The sequence below is a fragment of the Bufo bufo genome, chromosome 3, assembly GCF_905171765.1.
Source record: "Bufo bufo chromosome 3, aBufBuf1.1, whole genome shotgun sequence".
Classification (NCBI taxonomy): Eukaryota; Metazoa; Chordata; class Amphibia; order Anura; family Bufonidae; genus Bufo; species Bufo bufo.
This window is the reverse complement of record NC_053391.1, coordinates 318,949,644-318,967,550: the sequence shown is the minus strand read 5'-3', so window position 1 is coordinate 318,967,550 and position 17,907 is coordinate 318,949,644. Positions and strand designations below refer to the sequence as shown.

Below are 17,907 nucleotides of genomic sequence, written 5' to 3'. Positions count from 1 at the left end.
TCCAGAGCCACCCAGCTAGTATACAGCTCCAGAGCCACCCAGCTAGTATACAGCTCCAGAGCCACCCAGCTAGTATACAGCTCCAGAGCCACCCAGCTAGTATACAGCTCCAGAGCCACCCAGCTAGTTACATAAACACTTCACTATTATTGGCCATGTTGCTGCTTTGACACGCCCATGGACATAACATCACAGGAAGTAAGGAAGAGCTGCATGGACATGGTCATGTGATCCCTGATGCCAACTAACAGAAAGAATGGCAACCAGCTTCAAAGATCAGATACGCTTGGCATGTAGTGGACCAAACAAGCACCAAATCTGAGCCATTTAAAGCACTTTCCTATCGTGCTGGAATAAGAGCAATGCAAACTGGGTTCATTCTGCCAGAGACTTTGATAAGTGTATGAATGTTTTCTGCATTCCCAGTGTGATCAGGCCTCGTTCACATTTCTGCTTTTCATGGATGTGTGCTATCCACATTTCCCACAGACAGCACACATACTCAGTGATTGTAACGCGTTTGTTTGAACATTGGTGGTTTTAAAATTCCAGAGATGCACACACTACTTTGGTCTGTGACAGACGGATTTTCCATGAACATCAAACAGACAGGAAACGTGAAGGCCTAAATGTTTTTCTGGTTTGAGACTACAATTTGTAGGTCTCTTCTTCACCATTGGGGTGAGATGCAGATGTAGAGACCAGGGTGCAGCACATCCAGACCTGACATTTTAGTAGCAGGAAACCATGTGTTTTCGTAACAGGGGTGTTTTTGAAGGTCTAATAAGTAATTAGGATGTTTACAAGTATAGATTACAATGCATACAATTCGTATTAAATATATCTTACACTGCCTGATAAACATCACTGGACCTTACCTGATGGTCTGCATGAATATGGTCTCCAGTCGGCCAACGGTGCTTACTATTGTTGTAACCACCTCCACCACTTCCACCACCCCCAAACTGCTCGCCATGTTGTCTCTGGAAAAAATAATCTACCATGGCATCATCCTGTGAGCGTCCAGCCACACCCATTGAACTGCCAACGGGACTAGCATGGGGGCCAGCAGCCAGTGCAGAATGGGTTGGGTGCTGTGGTGGCTGCTGCTGGCCCACCGGTCCAGATGTCAGGACCACGGGCATATTGTGGTTAAGGGTGCCTTCTGTGTACTGTTTCAGGTGGGGGCTAAAGGAGTCCTGCCAGAGAACTGTTTTCCTCTTCAAGACACATGCAACGCTCATTCCACCAACACCTACACAGGAGGAGAAATAAACGAAAGTTATTCAGAGGCCATGAACCATTAACGTATCATCATTAGGTTTAATTGGAATAAAGGAACCGCACACAAACTTGCAGGTATACACATTACACAGTTTTACATACACGTAGCAGATCTTGTCTTTGGAAGTTATCTGGCATTACACCTTAGTATTAGGATTACACCATGAGAATATTTGCCAAACTTTGCCCTGATCACCAGAGCAGGCACAGTGGTAATTTGTTTTAAGGCATCTCTTCACAGATTATTGACTACGGTTCATTTATGGGAGAACCTCGGAAATGTAAAATTCTACTATATGCTGTAGTTCAGAGCACAAAAATGGTGTGTACCACAATACAGAGGCTGATCTAAATGATGAATGAAAATGTACGCTAGCTAGCCATGAGCTGGTGTAGATCTCATTCTAGGTGTGCGACCTGCAGGAGGACGCGTGCCAGATTTGATAAATTCCCCTCAATTTTATTAAGGCTACAATATAGCTCTGGTAGAGAACAGCCTACCAGAGTTCTCTGGATATGGCATTGCCGGATGTTACTTCAAAGCCCACTGACGCCATTGACTATAATGACCCCATTGACTATAATGGAGTCCAGCTGTGATCTGGCCACTGCACAGCAAATATGCCGGGATTCGGCTGGACAAAATCCGCCAATGGGCATTGCAGTAGCATCCGACAATGCTGGATCCAGAGAGCTCCGGCAGGCTGTTCTCTCCCGGAACTATACCGCAAGTATGAAAGAAGCATTAGGCAAAAACACCAAGTCACAGACCACAAAAATAATAAAAATGCTTAAAGTGTAATGGTCATTCTTTTTTTTATTTTTGTAATGGATAGAGGCAGTGGTACTGACCATTTTTGTAATATACTTTAATTACTGAAATCGTACATTTCTATTAGAAAAATAGCTGTAAAATGGCCCATTTTGAGCCTTAGCAACACTCTTCTGTTTACAAAACTGTGGAGACTTGCTCCACACTGACTGTGTTATGTAAACAGAAGACAGAGGAGCATTGGCTATGTTCACATCTGCGTTCAAGCTCTCCGTTCCTGTAGTCCGTCCGGAAGTTGGAGGGGAAAAAAAAACAAAACACGTATCTGTTCAATCTCCCATAGAAACTAATTGACGTATTTATGCATACGTTTGACTCAGTTAGTTGGTAATACGTTCGGAATCCGTTTTTTCAGCCGAAAAAAAAAAATCCTGCTTGCATTTGGGATTTTTTTCTACGTTCAGAAAAGCGGATTCTTGACGGAGCGTCCATTCACGTTCATTGAAGTCAATGAGAAACGGATTGTTACATTTTTCTTTCGAGGACATAACGTTCCTATAGTACGTTTTTTTTGTTTCTGAACATGCGCAGAACAAACAGGAACTTCCAAACGAAGACAGGAAAACAAGGGAGTGTCATGTGACAGTCACGTGAGCGCTACTCCTCACCATTTCTGAAAGCTGATGTGCAAGTTGGAGAAAGTGTCAAGAAAAGGGTATGAATTGATGCAATTGAAAAGTATTTACTTTGATCATCTACTGGGGCATGCTATTTGACTACTGGGGGCTAATATCTTGAAACTGTGGATGCTATTAGGCAAATGGGGGATGTTATTAGTCTTTTGTGAGATGCTATTACGCTACTGGGGCATGTTATTTGGCTACTGGGGGCAAATATTTTGAAACTGGGGATGCTCTAAGGCTACTGGGGGATGCTCTAAGGCTACTGGGGGATGCTATTATGCTAATGGATGACATTCGCATGTTTCGAAGTTTCCATATCATATAGTCCACAGAAATGAGCGGGCAGCATTGTTCCTCTTCCAGCAATTGGATGTCACAATATAGCACCATTTGTATATAAGCATGCAGATAGAGGAGGGACAACTGGAAAAAGAAAAAAAAAAAGGAAAATGGATCCGTTACCTGAGTAACTGAACGGACATTTTTAATCCGTTTATTAACGTATCCGTTAGATGGTATCCGTTTTAAAACGTAGCGAAATATGTCCGTTCCGTTATGAATGAATCCGTTTCAATTTTGAGAGGGACACAAAATTCATAACGGAAAGCCGAACGGAGGACTAAACGCTGATGTGAACAAGCCCTTAGGCTCATAGTGGGTCACTTTACAGCTATTTTTCTAATAGAAATGTACGATTTCAGTAATTAAGGCATATTACAAAAATGGTCAGTACCACTGCCCCTGTCTATTACAAAAGATAGATATATATATATATATATTAAAATTACAGTGAATCACAAATATTGGGAGTGTAGACAAAAACAAAAAACCTGACCCATCAGAATAGACCCTACACCTTTTGCGTCACAACAAATTGTCATGTCACGCAAGGGGAGCATACCCCCCCCCCCTCCCCTTATCAAAAGGATGTTGCTATAAGCAGACCAGGGAGATGAAGAGCCAGCCAGGGAGCGATGGAGACCAACAGAACAAACCCAGAGGCGGGTACCAAGCGAGTATGATCACCACTGAAGCTGAGCCGTAAGTGTTTTTAGGTCTATAGGTTGCATATCAGCAAAACACAGATACCGGGCGAGTGCATGCCGCCATTTTTTTTTACTCCTGCAGAAATGTCCTATCCTTGTCCGCAAAACAGACGAGAATACATGTTCTATTTTTTTTTTGTGGGGGCAGCAGAACGGACTTACAGATGCAGACAGCACACGGGAATGCTGTCCACATCTTTTGCGGCTCCATTGAAATGAACGTGTTTGCATCCGATCCACAAAAATCAAGAATCAGATGCAGACCAAAACTACGGCTGTCTAGATCTGCACCTCATTTATCACAGAGACTCAGGCTGGATGATAAATGTGGTGCAGGGATGGACACTAGTTTAGGGTCCATTCACACGTCCGTAGTGTATTGCGGATCCACAATACACGCGGCCAGCACCCCCATAGCAATTGCGGACAAGAATAGGACATGTTCTATTTTTTTCCGGAGCCACAAAAAGGAAGATCGGCGGCGCACTCCGGAAATGCGGATGTGGACAGCACACTGTGTGCTGTCCACATCCATTCTGTCCCCATAGAGAATGAATGGGTCCGCACCCGTTCCACACAATTGCGGAACGGATGCGGACCACAATTGTGGACGTGTGAGTGGAGCCTTATACGCTCTATACCAACCATTGGTTGGCTTACTGTCACCAGAATTGTGGCGCAATTTTGGGGCAAAATGATGCATCTTAGGCGCTTCCCCTTGCTGTGCATGTCAGAAAAGTGTAGAAACCCTAGATGCGCCAAATTCTTGTTTTTAGACAGATTTGTGGCAGACCATGTAGTAAATCTGGGCCAATGAGTCAGTCTTCACTGCAGGTGCAGTCCGCTGTCAGCACGAATGCCACCTGCACGTGTGCATGAGCCTCTAGTGTTGCTGCTGACAGGCTACAGAGCTAGAAATGTGACCTAGCTTTTACTAGATCCCCTTGTGATGGCCACTTGAAGAACAGACCATCTTGAAGTGGGCACAGCTAAAGGGGTTTTTTACATTTGCTCTAAAATACAGATTAGTTTTTTTCTTTGCCATTACATGACTGATTTTATTTTCTACTGGCAAGTAGTATCTCTTGTCAATTAACTTCAAGCAGGGTTAACAGTTAGAAGCAATGTGTGCACGGCTGTTTTCCGTAATCCAAAGCTTCCATAAATCTCCAGCTGACGCACATTGGCTAAAGTGGCTTTGGGAGAGGGGGCAGTTGAATAGGCGCCTGTTCACAGGAGGTGAGCGCTCCACACGATTTTAGCCTTGTTGCTTCATAATACCTGTTCAGACAACGTCACATGAAGCCAGATAGAACGCGCACATTTGACATATAATTTGATCACACAGGTCACCTCCAATTACTCAAATGACACAACATAATAATGAAGCTTCTGATCTGCTTAAATAATGCTCAAGAAGCACTTTCATCATATGCGACTATGCTATGGTTTTCTGGATGCGATCACTCCATATGTTCCGTTTCCTGCCCTGGCGCTAACTCCCTCTTTGTCGGGCCTTTTCGCATGGCGGGCAGAAAGTCCTAAAAACAGGCTAGAAACAGAGGCTGTGCCACTATCACTATGTCACTATGGTTTTAACTGACAGACAAAAATGATAGGAGGTGCATTCTCTTTAAATGAGTTTTTATGAGCTGCAGAATGCAGATCAGAACGATTCGGTGAGAAGGGGGGGGAGCAACAGTCTGCAGATGCACCGGAAGTGAAAGCTATAGAGCAGGGAATGGCGATCTTCAGCAGTCTGGGTGTGGTGAAACTACAATGCCCAGCATGCACACTTGCTTGGCTGTTCTCAGAACTCCCATAGAAGTGAATGGAGTTGCTGACCCCTGCTATAGAAGGGAAAAAAAAAAAAAAGAAGATCTTAAGCCTAAAATGAGTACAATGCAATGATAAACAAATTGCCCTCAAATGTGCACAGTCTTAAAATTATATATTATATATATATATATATATATATATATATATATATTTATTTATTTTTTTTAACTATTTTACAGATTGTTACATCATCGGGATTTTTTTTTTTTTTTTACATTTTATACCATAAAAGGGAATAATTTTTTTTACATTTAACAAGATGCGGCATACAGTCAGGTCCATAAATATTGGGACATCGACACAATTCTAACATTTTTGGCTCTATACACCACCACAATGGATTTGAAATGAAACAAACAAGATGTGCTTTACCTGCAGACTGTCAGCTTTAATTTAAGGGTATTTACATCCAAATCAGGTGAACGGTGTAGGAATTACAACAGTTTGCATTTGTGCCTCCCACTTGTTAAGGGACCAAAAGTAATGGGACATAATAATAATCATAAATCAAACTTTCACTTTTTAATACTTGGTTGAAAGTCATTTGCAGTCAGTTACAGCCTGAAGTCTGGAACGCATAGACATCACCAGACACTGGCTTTCATCCCTGGTGATGCTCTGCCAGGCCTCTACTGCAGCCATCTTCAGTTCCTGCTTGTTCTTGGGGCATTTTCCCTTCAGTTTTGTCTTCAGCAAGTGAAATGCATGCTCAATCGGATTCAGGTCCGGTGATTGACTTGGCCATTGCTTAACATTCCACTTCTTTCCCTTAAAAAACTCTTTGGTTGCTTTTGCAGTATGCTTTGGGTCATTGTCCATCTGCACTGTGAAGCGCCGTCCAATGAGTTCAGAAGCATTTGGCTGAATATGAGCAGATAATATTGCCCAAAACACTTCAGAATTCATCCTGCTGCTTTTATCAGCAGTCACATCATCAATAAATACAAGAGAACCAGTTCCATTGGCAGCCATACAAGCCCACGCCATGACACTACCACCACCATGCTTCACTGATGAGGTGGTATGCTTAGGATCATGAGCAGTTCCTTTCCTTCTCCATACTCTTCTCTTCCTATCACTCTGGTACAAGTTGATCTTGGTCTCATCTGTCCATTGGATGTTGTCCCAGAACTGTGAAGGCTTTTTTAGATGTCGTTTGGCAAACTATAATCTGGCCTTCCTGTTTTTGAGGCTCCATGGTTTCCATCCTGTGGTGAACCCTCTGTATTCACTCTGGTGAAGTCTTCTCTTGATTGTTGACTTTGACACACATACACCTACCTCCTGGAGAGTGTTCTTGATCTGACCAACTGTGGTGAAGGGTGTTTTCTTCACCAGGGAAAGAATTCTTCGGTCATCCACCAGAGTTGTTTTCCGTGGTCTTCCGGGTCTTTTGGTGTTGCTGAGCTCACCGGTGCGTTCCTTCTTTTTAAGAATGTTCCAAACAGTTGTTTTGGCCACACCTAAAGTTTTTTCTATCTCTCTGTTGGGTTTGTTGCGTTTTCTCAGCCTAAATTATGGCTTGCTTCACAGATAGTGACAGCTCTTTGGATCTCATCTTGAGAGTTGACAGCAACAGACTCCAAATGCAAATAGCACACTTGAAATGAACTCTGGACCTTTTATCTGCTCATTGTAATTGGGATAATGAGGGAATAACACACACCTGGCCATGGAACAGCTGAGAAGCCAATTGACCCATTACTTTTGATCCATTAACAAGTGGGAGGCACATATGCAAACTGTTGTAATTCCTACACCGTTCACCTGATTTGGATGTAAAAACCCTCAAATTAAAGCTGACAGTCTGCAGTTAAAGCACATCTTGTTCGTTTAATTTCAAATCCATTGTAGTGGTGTATAGAGCCAAAAATGTTAGAATTGTGTCGATGTCCCAATATTTATGGACCTGACTGTATATGCTAACATATTACTCCATCCACACAGGCAGTTAAATAGACATCCATAAGTGTGCCCCAGCAATTGGCTACGCTGAAAGGCAGCCCTTTTAACAGGCGACAGTGCAGCCATTGACTGGCCTAGCGGCATATGACCCAGCAGTGATGGGCTGTTTGGGGACAAGCCACCACTGAGGGCAGTCATTAAAGGGGTTCTGCACTTTGTTTAATTTGATGATCTATCCTCTGGATAGATCATCAGCTTCTGATCGGCGGGGGTCCGACACCCAGGACCCCCGCCGGTCAGAAGCTGACGATCTATCCAGAGGATAGATCATCAGTTTAAACAAAGTGCAGAACCCCTTTAAGTATAGCAGTATAGGTGACCCCAGCCATCAGAAAATTTACTCCTGTAGGGAGCCAAGCAGCCAAAATGGAGCAGGCGAGTATGAGGCTTGTAACAGGTACAACATAGTTTAGGGGTGTGTTAAAGTCTGTCAGTAGTTTTGGCTCCCTATAGGCTACTAAAGCCATGCACTGTCAAAGAAGTGGTCCCATCTGCTGATTCACAATGGGGATCCGTGATTTGTGGATCCGCGAATTTGGCGACCGCTAAACTGATAGAGTCAATTGTGCATGAGGCCTAAAGTGCACCTACAGTTTAAAAAAAATGTTGACAAGTTTTTTTCTGTGGGGGTTTGAGTGCTAGGAGAAGAACCATTCACCAGAATTATGGTTTAGAAACTGCATGGGATTGGGAAATGCCCAGAGAATGCTCCCTCACCTCATACACCGGTCAAATGTTATCTATTTTCAGCTGCCAACACATTCCGCAGCGTAGTACAGTAGTGCATTGTGCTGAAAACCTATCCTGTGAATAGCCAACTTGACTTTTCTCCTTTCCTTTGACCAGATCCAATGCCATCCTTGGCACCAAGGATCTCTCACATGGAGAGCTGAGGTCTCGCGTTGCACCAAGAAGAATTCCATAACATGTTCTGTCCGATTGCCTCTTTCAGAGAAATTAATAGAGCCCTGCATATTTTTCGCACCATGCTCACATATTCTATTTTTACAGCATCCAAGATTAGTCTGCAGGATCCACTAGGCCAGGGCCATCATTTTTAGGATTCTGGTAAGTTGATCAGGTTTTTTCAGGCTGGTAGATAGATGTTTTTGTGTAAACTGTATGTTCACACAGTGGAAACCATCGCCCATTGTTTTTAATGGGATGCCGTGCAGTAGTTCACGTGGCCGAGGATTTTTTTTATGTGTGGTTACCACCCAGACACCGCAAAAAAGCCACGACAGGAGCCTACTCACAGTTACATCCATTCAATGGAGTCAAAAATAGCCAAAATACGAAACAAGTTGTGCTTTACACAATCAATCTGAATTTCTAAATCTTCAGCATACTCTACATGCCACAGAGTTTATCCTATGCAATGCCAAAGCATATTCTTGGCCATTTGGAACAGAGTCAAACCATGCCATCTGTGCATAGGCGTCGCTACAGAGAAGCAATTGCCCCCCCCCCCCCCCCCCCCGATTCCCCTTTTAAAACGCTGGCCGCCGCTAGTACTGCCCATCCGCTTCACTACAGGCTCCTCAGCAGCCAAGTGAACCTTCCCCCGCCCACTTCAGCTGCTATTGGCTGGGAGGGAGAGGGCAGCACTGCCATCGGCTGCCTGTGTATTTCAGCCTAGCAGGGCCTGCAGAGGCAGAAAAGAATGCGGCTTGGGGATTGAACATCAGGAAACATCATTGCGCTCCCCCTTCCCCTGCCGCAACGCCTAGAGGAAGAAGGCACGAGGACAGAGCACATCAGAACTGTGTACCTTTTCTATATGCGATGCGCCTCCTGCGTTGCATGCCCCCCTGAGTTACACGCACCCCTGACCGTCGCACTCTGCATAAGGCCTCATGCACACGACTGTTGTGTGTTTTGCGGTCCGCAAATCAGAGATCTGCAAAACACGGATTGCGTCCGTGTGTGCCCCGCAATTTGCGGAATGGCACGGACAGCCTTTAATATAACTGCCTATTCTTGTCCGCAAATAGCGGACAAGAATAGGACATGGTTTTTTTTTGTGGACCATGGAACGGAGCAAGGGATGAGGGCAGCACACGGAGTGCTGTCCGCATCTTTTGCGGCCCCATTGAAGTGAATAGGTCCGCATTCAAGCCGGCTCGGATGCGGACCAAAACAACAGCGTGTGCATGAAGCTTTACACGCACCCCTGACCGCCGCACTCTGCACTACACGCAGAATAAGTAGTATAAGTTGCACACAGCATACAACACCCACAGGGTTATTTCACATAGGGGTGAAGAGTTTGGAGAAGTGAACAATATAGGACAACATAGCCGATTTGAAAAAAATTCTCCAATTCAGCTCACTTTCCTATTCAGTTATGTTGTCCTAGATTGTTCCCTTCTCCAAACTCTTCACCCTCTTGTGAATAAACCTGAAGCAATACCAAGGAAGAAAGGAAAACTCTTGAAAGCTCGTCTTTTAAGTATTAGGTTAGTACAATAAAAAAAGTATCCCTGCATACCGCAATACTCTCGTATTTTGTTATCTTATTTATATATACTTATTTAGTTTAAGTGGAGAAAATTATTAGTGCCTCCCCCCCATATATTGTTCCTAGTGTTGCCACTGCATCAGTGTGAACAGGGCAGTAATCAGTATAACCCAAAACACGCCCACTTTCAGAAAACTGGCGAGCATAGCGCAGAGCCAATAAAAGTCGCAAAATTTTGTGCAGTTTTAGCAATTGTGAAAAAATTTGTGACCTTTTCACTCCATTATTTTGACTTGAGCGAATGATGAATCTGGCCCTATGATGCAGTGGTTTCGGGTCAGTCCTTGAGATGTGGTGACACACGGACTGTTTCTCAGACCGGGCACGGTCGGGTGAATGAGCCCCAACACTCAGCAGGACCCATAGCAGCAGCAATGCTCTACTTTTTCTCTACTGCACTTCCGGTGAGTACAGACAAAGTGTTTTATAAATGCTGGTGGGACGGTTTATGGAGGGGAGAAGGGCTCCTACCCAGGTCCCAGAAAGCCACATCAATATGCAAAAGCACTAATTAGAAAAAATACTTACAATTGCCGCATAAGAAAAAAAAAAAAAAGTGACACGCTGTCTGAAAGTCCTGCACGCTTTGATGCTTTCTTCTCCCCAGGTGTCAATGACATCCTGTATCGGTGAACACCCTGGGCATACATGGAAGAGACATGGCAGCTGACCCAATTATGTTAATGGTAAGAGTGGTCCTGACCATTGTGAGACAAGGAGACATGCAAATAATAAAAAATTTAAGTTGTAGGTAAGTGACATTAGTTAGGGGCCTTCTACTAGTCTCAGTGGGTAGGTTGTGACTAATTACAATAAAATGAGAATAAAGTGCAGGAGAGTCACACGACTGCACCAACGACAAGTTTGATCAAAGGTCTTTATTTCTAAGGCTCCTAACTTTTAAAAAAACTGAAAAAAAAAAGAAAATATAAATACACTCCTTATTAAAGCAATTTGCAGCGTCACCGAGGAGCCAGTGACAGAACGTCACACAAGTCCTTTGTCATGGAACAGACAGGATTTTATGGGCTTGTTGGTCTCTTCTGGTATTTTACACACGGATGAGAAGTGGTTTGGAAGTCGCTTCACAAACACATTCGTGGTTCAGACCCGGACTACCACTAAGCTGAACTCGACGGTAAGGATCAAATCCTGGTCTCAAATATTTCCTAAAGTTATTTTTGGGCAGCAAAATAAACACAATCTGCCACATAAAATACACAAAAAAGTAAGCGTACAGGTCTCCACAGACATGAATTTGCCAGTAAACAGCAGGATAAGTGCAAGCAGTTTTTCTCCTTGCCACCCATGGCTCTGCCACGTTTTTGTGGTGTTTTTCCTGCCATTCTTTCCACAAAGTTGGGGTCATGTACGGTTATCCGTTTTTTTGGCGTAAAAAAGTCAAACACCAGCGCCATTTTTCCATAAAGTGGGATGAAGGTAGCCGGCTGCAGGCGAGAGTCCAAGTAATTTAATAAGGTGTGGCAGAAAAGTGGCGCACATTTCACCAGAAATCTGGAGTGGATCTCTGTTCTGACGCATGAACAGCAGTAGATGCGATAAACTGCTTAAGAGGCATTCAACTCTTAATAACTCAGGCAGATCTTCCATCGGGTTTTTACAAAGACCAGCATGTGAAATGGCGCACTTTAGTAAATGACTCCAGTATGCTCACCAACTCGTGCTTTCTTCAAGCCTTTCCCTTTAGAGGTGACGTGAAGATGCCTGAAAAAACAGCAAGAGCTACAGTGTGGCAGTTGTGAAAGGTAGACAAAAAATACCACCTAATGAGCAAAACACCCTGTGTCCTGCATGTCATATTCCTCAGACCTTCATCTAAATATCTGGAACTCCCCAAGAATTATTCTCAAGTGAGGGGACATGGGTGTAACTGACATTTTTAGGGTATGTAGCAGAATTGCTGTAAATCTGAGCACAATAAATCTACAAAAGATAATAAAAAGTTATAACAAGACTCATACACGCAGAAAAAAAAAAAAAAAAGTCCATGGGGAAATAAGCCTGCGGTGCGCTTTTTATATCTGATACATGCCAATTCCCGCTGCAGATCTTTACCAGGTGACTTCATTCCACTCAATGTAGAGGAGGGAAATGTGCAGCCGATTCTGCCACTAGAAAACCTGCCACGGGTGAACCTACCCTTAGGACTAGTTCACATGGCAATACATGCCTTGTATTGCGTAGTAGAAATTCGTAATTTGAGCGCCGCAGATCTGCTTGTGGATTAGCCCCACTGAATGGAGGTAAACTGCGAGTGCACACCCACCATGGGTTTCAGGTGTCCATCCAGGCCTAGTACAAAAAAAGGAAGTGTCCTTGAAAACAATGGGAGGCAGGTTCAACCGGGCTGGTGACCCGATTGGTCTTTGGTGCAGCATCTGTGCCAAAATTGACCAGCACAAAACCCCCATGTTAACTGAGGTTAGTATTAAAAAAAAAAAAAAAAAAAAAAAAAAACATAACAGGTTGGACTTAATGTGCAAACGTGACAATTCCCATGACTAAGTACTGATACATGACCCCGACAAGTGGATCCTGTTACCATACAAGTCACCCGTCCAACTTGTTGCATTACTAATAACCCCAACAATATAGGATTCCTTTAGGCAGGGGTGGTCGATTAGCTACGGATTTCCTGTGGCAAATTTTCGTACAGCAAATGTACCGCAGTATGCTCATCCACACACTGCGTACAAAAAAAAGCATGTCAATTTATACAGCGGATTTCTCCCGTCGCAATGGGGGGGGGAAGGAGGTGAAATTCGATGAAGTTTCCGCGATAAAAACTGCATGTAAGGCCCCCTGTAGACGAGTGTGTTTGGATTAGGTCCGGATGCATTCAGTGAAAAATGCGTAATTTCGCAAACAAAGTCCTTCAGTTTTGTCTGAGATTGCGTAAAGTTTATATCGCGCAGGTGCAATGCATTTTGATGCATTTTGCACGCGCATGATAAAAAACTGAAAGTATACAAACAACATCTCTTAGCAACCATCCGTGAAAAACGCATCACATCTGCACTTGCTTGCAGATGCGATTTTCACTTCTATGGGGCCAGCGTGGCGTGAAAAATGGCAGCATATAGAACATGCTACGATTTTCACGCAACGCAGAACTGATGCGTGAAAACCAACGCTCATGTACACAGACCCACTGAAATGAATGGGTCCGGATTCCGCGCGGGCGCAACGCGTGCACATCATGCATTGCACCCGTGCGGAATACTCGCTCGTGTGAAAGGAACCCAATACGTGCGGTTCTGTCACAGTCTTTAGTGCGGAAACGCAGCAAAATCCGCAGTGGATTTTTATGCTGGATTTTCAGGCGCTTGTGAACACAGCCTAAAAATGTATCCTGCATTTTTTACCCCTCTCACTAGCTGACACACCCGCCCAAGGCAATGGTATACCCTCTCCAATCTCCACCCACAAAACCTACACTTAAGACCGCAGTGGGGGTCTCAAGCGCAATATACTGAGGGTAGACAATCATGTAGGAGCAAAACTGGAATTTTAAGTGTCCTGGAGATAAGAACTTGCAAGCGACGCATAGAAAACTACTGAAAAAGCGAGAAAGCAGTGGCAGAAGAGGCTCCAGGGATGTGTCCAGGCCTGCACTAGTAATAACACGTAGTAAGCACGGTGCACATGAAACTGTCAGAAACCACTGGAAGTAATACACTTCCTTTTCACAGAACACCGCCATCTTCATGACTGGGCTCCACCACGCGTCCATACACATCTGTCACACTCATTCTGTTTGCTAGGATGAAGAAACCTACGCACATGTCCTATACCCTTCATAGGGCTCACATAACTCTCAAGCAGTTCCCACTACAAATCTATTACCCCCCCAGGGGCATATTTCTCAAAGAAATATAGATCAGTGAGGGTGCAACTGCTGAAACCCCTGCCGATTCTGTGCCCCCCATGCCACTGTCTGAGATGGCCAGTACAGTGCTTGGCTATTTACAGCAATGCCATAGTACGAGCAGGGCGGCAGTGCAAATACTGGAATGCCCGGACGCAGGACCCCATTATTGGGATCTGAGCGAGTCCTTGCAGTTGGACCCCCACCAATCCTAACAGTTATTCTCTATCCAGTAAATAACAAATAATTTGTTGTAACCGGAATACCCCTTTATGGCGTTCGAGACAGGGCACACGGCAATCTTAATTAATCAAGATCGCTGTGTAGCAGTGCAGCCACTGAACTGAATGGGGTCACAGCACGACCTGCAGATTGCGGTGACCCCAGAATTGCTAAAAATCCAAAAGTGTTGGATTTACTACAATTCTGGGGTGGCATCAACCTGCGACTCAGGGACCCAATTCTGCTCATGGATGGCACTACTACGCAGTGATCCTCGGTCGCATGACATCACAGCCAATCCCTTGCGCGACCATTTGCAATCATGGGGCAGTGTAAACGTCCGTGGAAAAGCATAATATACCGTAATTCACCCATTTGATGGCAATCTAAAAATCATCGCCAGTGCACCCCCTCATCAAAACGGGCACCCGCCAGTCACTTGTGATGGATGAACAATCATATGCAAAAGAAAAAATAAAATCACAATTAATGTACAAAACATTATAATAAATGCAGGTAAATGAGCACCGGGCGACTTTCTGTACTGACGGTCATCACAGGAAATCTGCCCGTGTAATAGACGCCTTCGTGGAAAATGTGGGTGAACAGGTACAGAGGACTATGCCCAGAAAGGTGCCACGTGTGACAATTACAACCTTAGGATGGAAGCCGCATATTTAGCCCCAAAACCTGGAACGTCTCCCGTACTTTTTCCATCCAGTTTTTGGCGCTGTTAGACCTTGATATGGCGGGGACAATAAAACCCAATAGGAACTTTCAAAGGGGTAACAAGCTGAAAAATTAGTAGCCGGCTACTCCCTAGGCGCAGTGCCCACCTGACCCTGGGGTGAGAAAGAGGCTACTGACGAGCAACGACGGCCCTTCTCGGGTAGGAAACGGCGGCACACCCGACCAAGTCAAGTGAATGTTCGGTGTTAACGGGGGGCATACAGAAGGTGGGCAGGGTCTTTTGTTTCCTGGTTTTAGTTTTACGGTAACATGTGGGACGCTTACCACTTCCTGTCATTGTACTGCGCTGCGGTGTATGTCGGTGTGCTGTATACACTAAGCAAGAGATCATAACAAAGGAATCTATAGATCCCATCTCCTGGCAGAGAAGGCACACTACCTGCCACCTCCTCCAGGCACCCCAAGCCATTCACACCCCCCTCCCCACCCGAGCCGTACAATAGAAGCAGAAGGCACACGTATACAAAGAAGCACATTCCACATCCTGCACCGGGCCTCCGCCTCACAGCCGGCACAGGAGGCCCCGCGCCCCTCACATCCAGTCCCCCGAGCCTTCGCGTCGCATCTGACCAGTTTCGGTGCACGTACTCGCGGCAATTCGCGGCGCCCCCGGTTGCTCCCGTAACAATAGAGGCCTCAAAACATGGGCAGGGGGAGGAACCATAGCCGGAGACCGGCCCCTTTTCTAACACCCGTCTCCCCCTTCCGGAGCGCCAAACGCACTAAATAGCACTATCTGGAGAAGGGGTGGAGGTGGCGGCACCGTACGGTGCTCATGTGGACGCAATACTCACGGGCGGAGCGGGAGGATGGAGTCGGATTGGGTCAGTATTTCTCTCAGCCCCCGGAGCCGTCTCCCTGCCGCTGCCTATCACTCCGACAACATGGCGGCGCACTGGGGGGACTTGGAGCTAGCTCGGTGCATCATGGGAGAAGGAGGAGGAGGGAGAACTGGGAGCTGCGTTGCCGTGGTAACCCCGGGGCCTGCTGGGAAACCAGGCCAGTCTATAGGTTTCTTCCATTGCCTACCTGCGTGTTGAGCGATCCTTTCCACAGACGTCTTCATGTGGTGGTATAAGTTATGAGTGACTTTCAGAAATGTGTAGAGCTTGCTATAGCGCCCTCCTCCTCTGTAGCGCTGTATATACTGCACCATACAGATAGAAGAACTATATATATATATATATATATATATATATAAAATCCTTTCTAGCATCAAGAGCTCTGTCCATATGAGCTTACAATCTATTCAGACGAGGGTGTCGAATCTTTGCTGTTGCAAGAACTTGGGGAAATGTGCAAATGTTGTAATGACCGTGTTTCTATGAACCCCTGTTCACACAGTGCGGTTGCATTTGGGCCTATGCAGCTTTTGGTATTTTTGCAATAGTCCTGTTTGCTGCATTTAGCAGATGTGTTTTTCTTTAATGAATAATAGATAAGTAAAGAAAGGCATATCAAATCTATCCTGTAACATAGTACATAAGGCCGAAAAAAGACATTTGTCCATCCAGTTCGGCCTGTCATCCTGCAAGTTGATCCAGAGGAAGGCAAAAAACCCTGTGAGGTAGAAGCCAATTTTCTCCACTTTAGGGGAATAAAAAATTTCTTCCCGACTCCAATCAGGCAATCAGAATAACTCCCTGGATCAACGACCCCTCTCTAGTAGCTATAGCCTGTAATATTATTAAGCTCCAGAAATACGTCCAGTGGGGGATAACTTGTTCTGACCAGAGTCACACGCATTTATTTTTGTTTTTTTCCCCCTGACATTTCTGAGGGGTTTGTGATGGCTGGTGTTCCCCCCCCCAGTGTTTTTTAGGCAAAATTCTATGGGAAATGTTAAATGCAGGAGAAACAGGTGGTTTTTCACCCTTGGGCCTCATGCACCCCGCCACAGCCGTATTGCGGCCCACAAACAGCGGGTCCGCAATCCGGAAGGGCACTACTTTTTTCCCTTCACCCGCGACAGCACGACGAGAGAGAGGATCCGCCCCCATAGACAGGAAACCTGCAGAATAAAAAGGGCAGACGCTCTCCTCCCAATTATTATTATTATTATTTATTAGTAAAGCGCCATTCATTCCATAGCGCTGTACCTATGAGAAGAGGTATACATACATAATACAGACAATTGCACTAATCATAAACAAGACGAGTTACAAACTGGTACAGAAGGAGAGAGGGCCCTGCCCGTGAGGGCTTACAATCTACATGCTATGGGAGAAGGACACAGTAGGTGCGGGTGAAGTTGGTCATGGCAGTATAGAGGCAGCAGGGTCACTGGTTGTAGGCTTGTATGAAGAGGTGGGTTTTCAGGTTTCTTTTGAAGGATTCCACTGAAGGTGAGTGTCTGATATGATGGGATAGCGAGTTCCAGAGTGTGGGGGATGCACGGGAGAAATCTTGGAGTCTATTGTGGGAAGAGGAGAGAAGGAGGTCTTGTGAGGATCGAGAGTGCGTGTGGGGGTGTATCGGGAAAGTAGCTCAGAGATGTAGGGAGGGGACAGGTTGTGGACGGCCTTGTATGTATTTGTTAGTACTTTGAAGTAAATTTGCTGGGCAATGGGGAGCCAGTGAAGGGATTGGCAGAGGGGAGAGGCAGAGGAGTAATAGGGTGAGAGGTGAATTAGTCGGGCAATTTAGTGTTGTTTCCCCCTGGTGGTGTTCCTATGCTTGCCCCAGTTTCTAGGCTGGAGGAAATGTATTTTTTTCCTTGGGCATACCTGCAGTCCCCGGGGGTTAGAAGCGGCATCATTTGGTGCGCTGCTGGGGATGGGCAGAGGCACAGCAAGCCTCCGGAGGGAGCGTCTTGGGTGCTGGAGTGCAGTGTGCCTGGCGGCATCGCTGATGCGCTAGAGGCACAGACTTCCTGGCCACAGGGGGAGGAGGAGCTTCCGGCAAGGAGATGGGCCACTGAAAGCATATGGAGCATG

The 17,907-nt window shown here is 45.4% G+C and overlaps 1 protein-coding gene across 5 annotated transcripts in view; it reads right to left on the bottom strand.

Moving 5' to 3' along the window:
- PUM1 (pumilio RNA binding family member 1) overlaps positions 1 to 15,893 on the bottom strand; it is a 71,578-nt gene extending 55,685 nt beyond the window's left edge. For all 5 annotated transcript variants that reach the window (XM_040424320.1, XM_040424322.1, XM_040424321.1 and 2 more), the window contains exons 1-2: positions 15,766 to 15,893; positions 879 to 1,255 (exon numbers count right to left, since the gene is read on the bottom strand). In XM_040424320.1, coding sequence (XP_040280254.1) covers positions 879 to 1,244 — 366 coding nt within the window. In that variant the 5' untranslated portion in view covers positions 1,245 to 1,255; positions 15,766 to 15,893. The remainder of the gene's footprint in view (positions 1 to 878; positions 1,256 to 15,765) is intronic.
- Between the last annotated feature and the right edge of the window lie 2,014 nt (positions 15,894 to 17,907).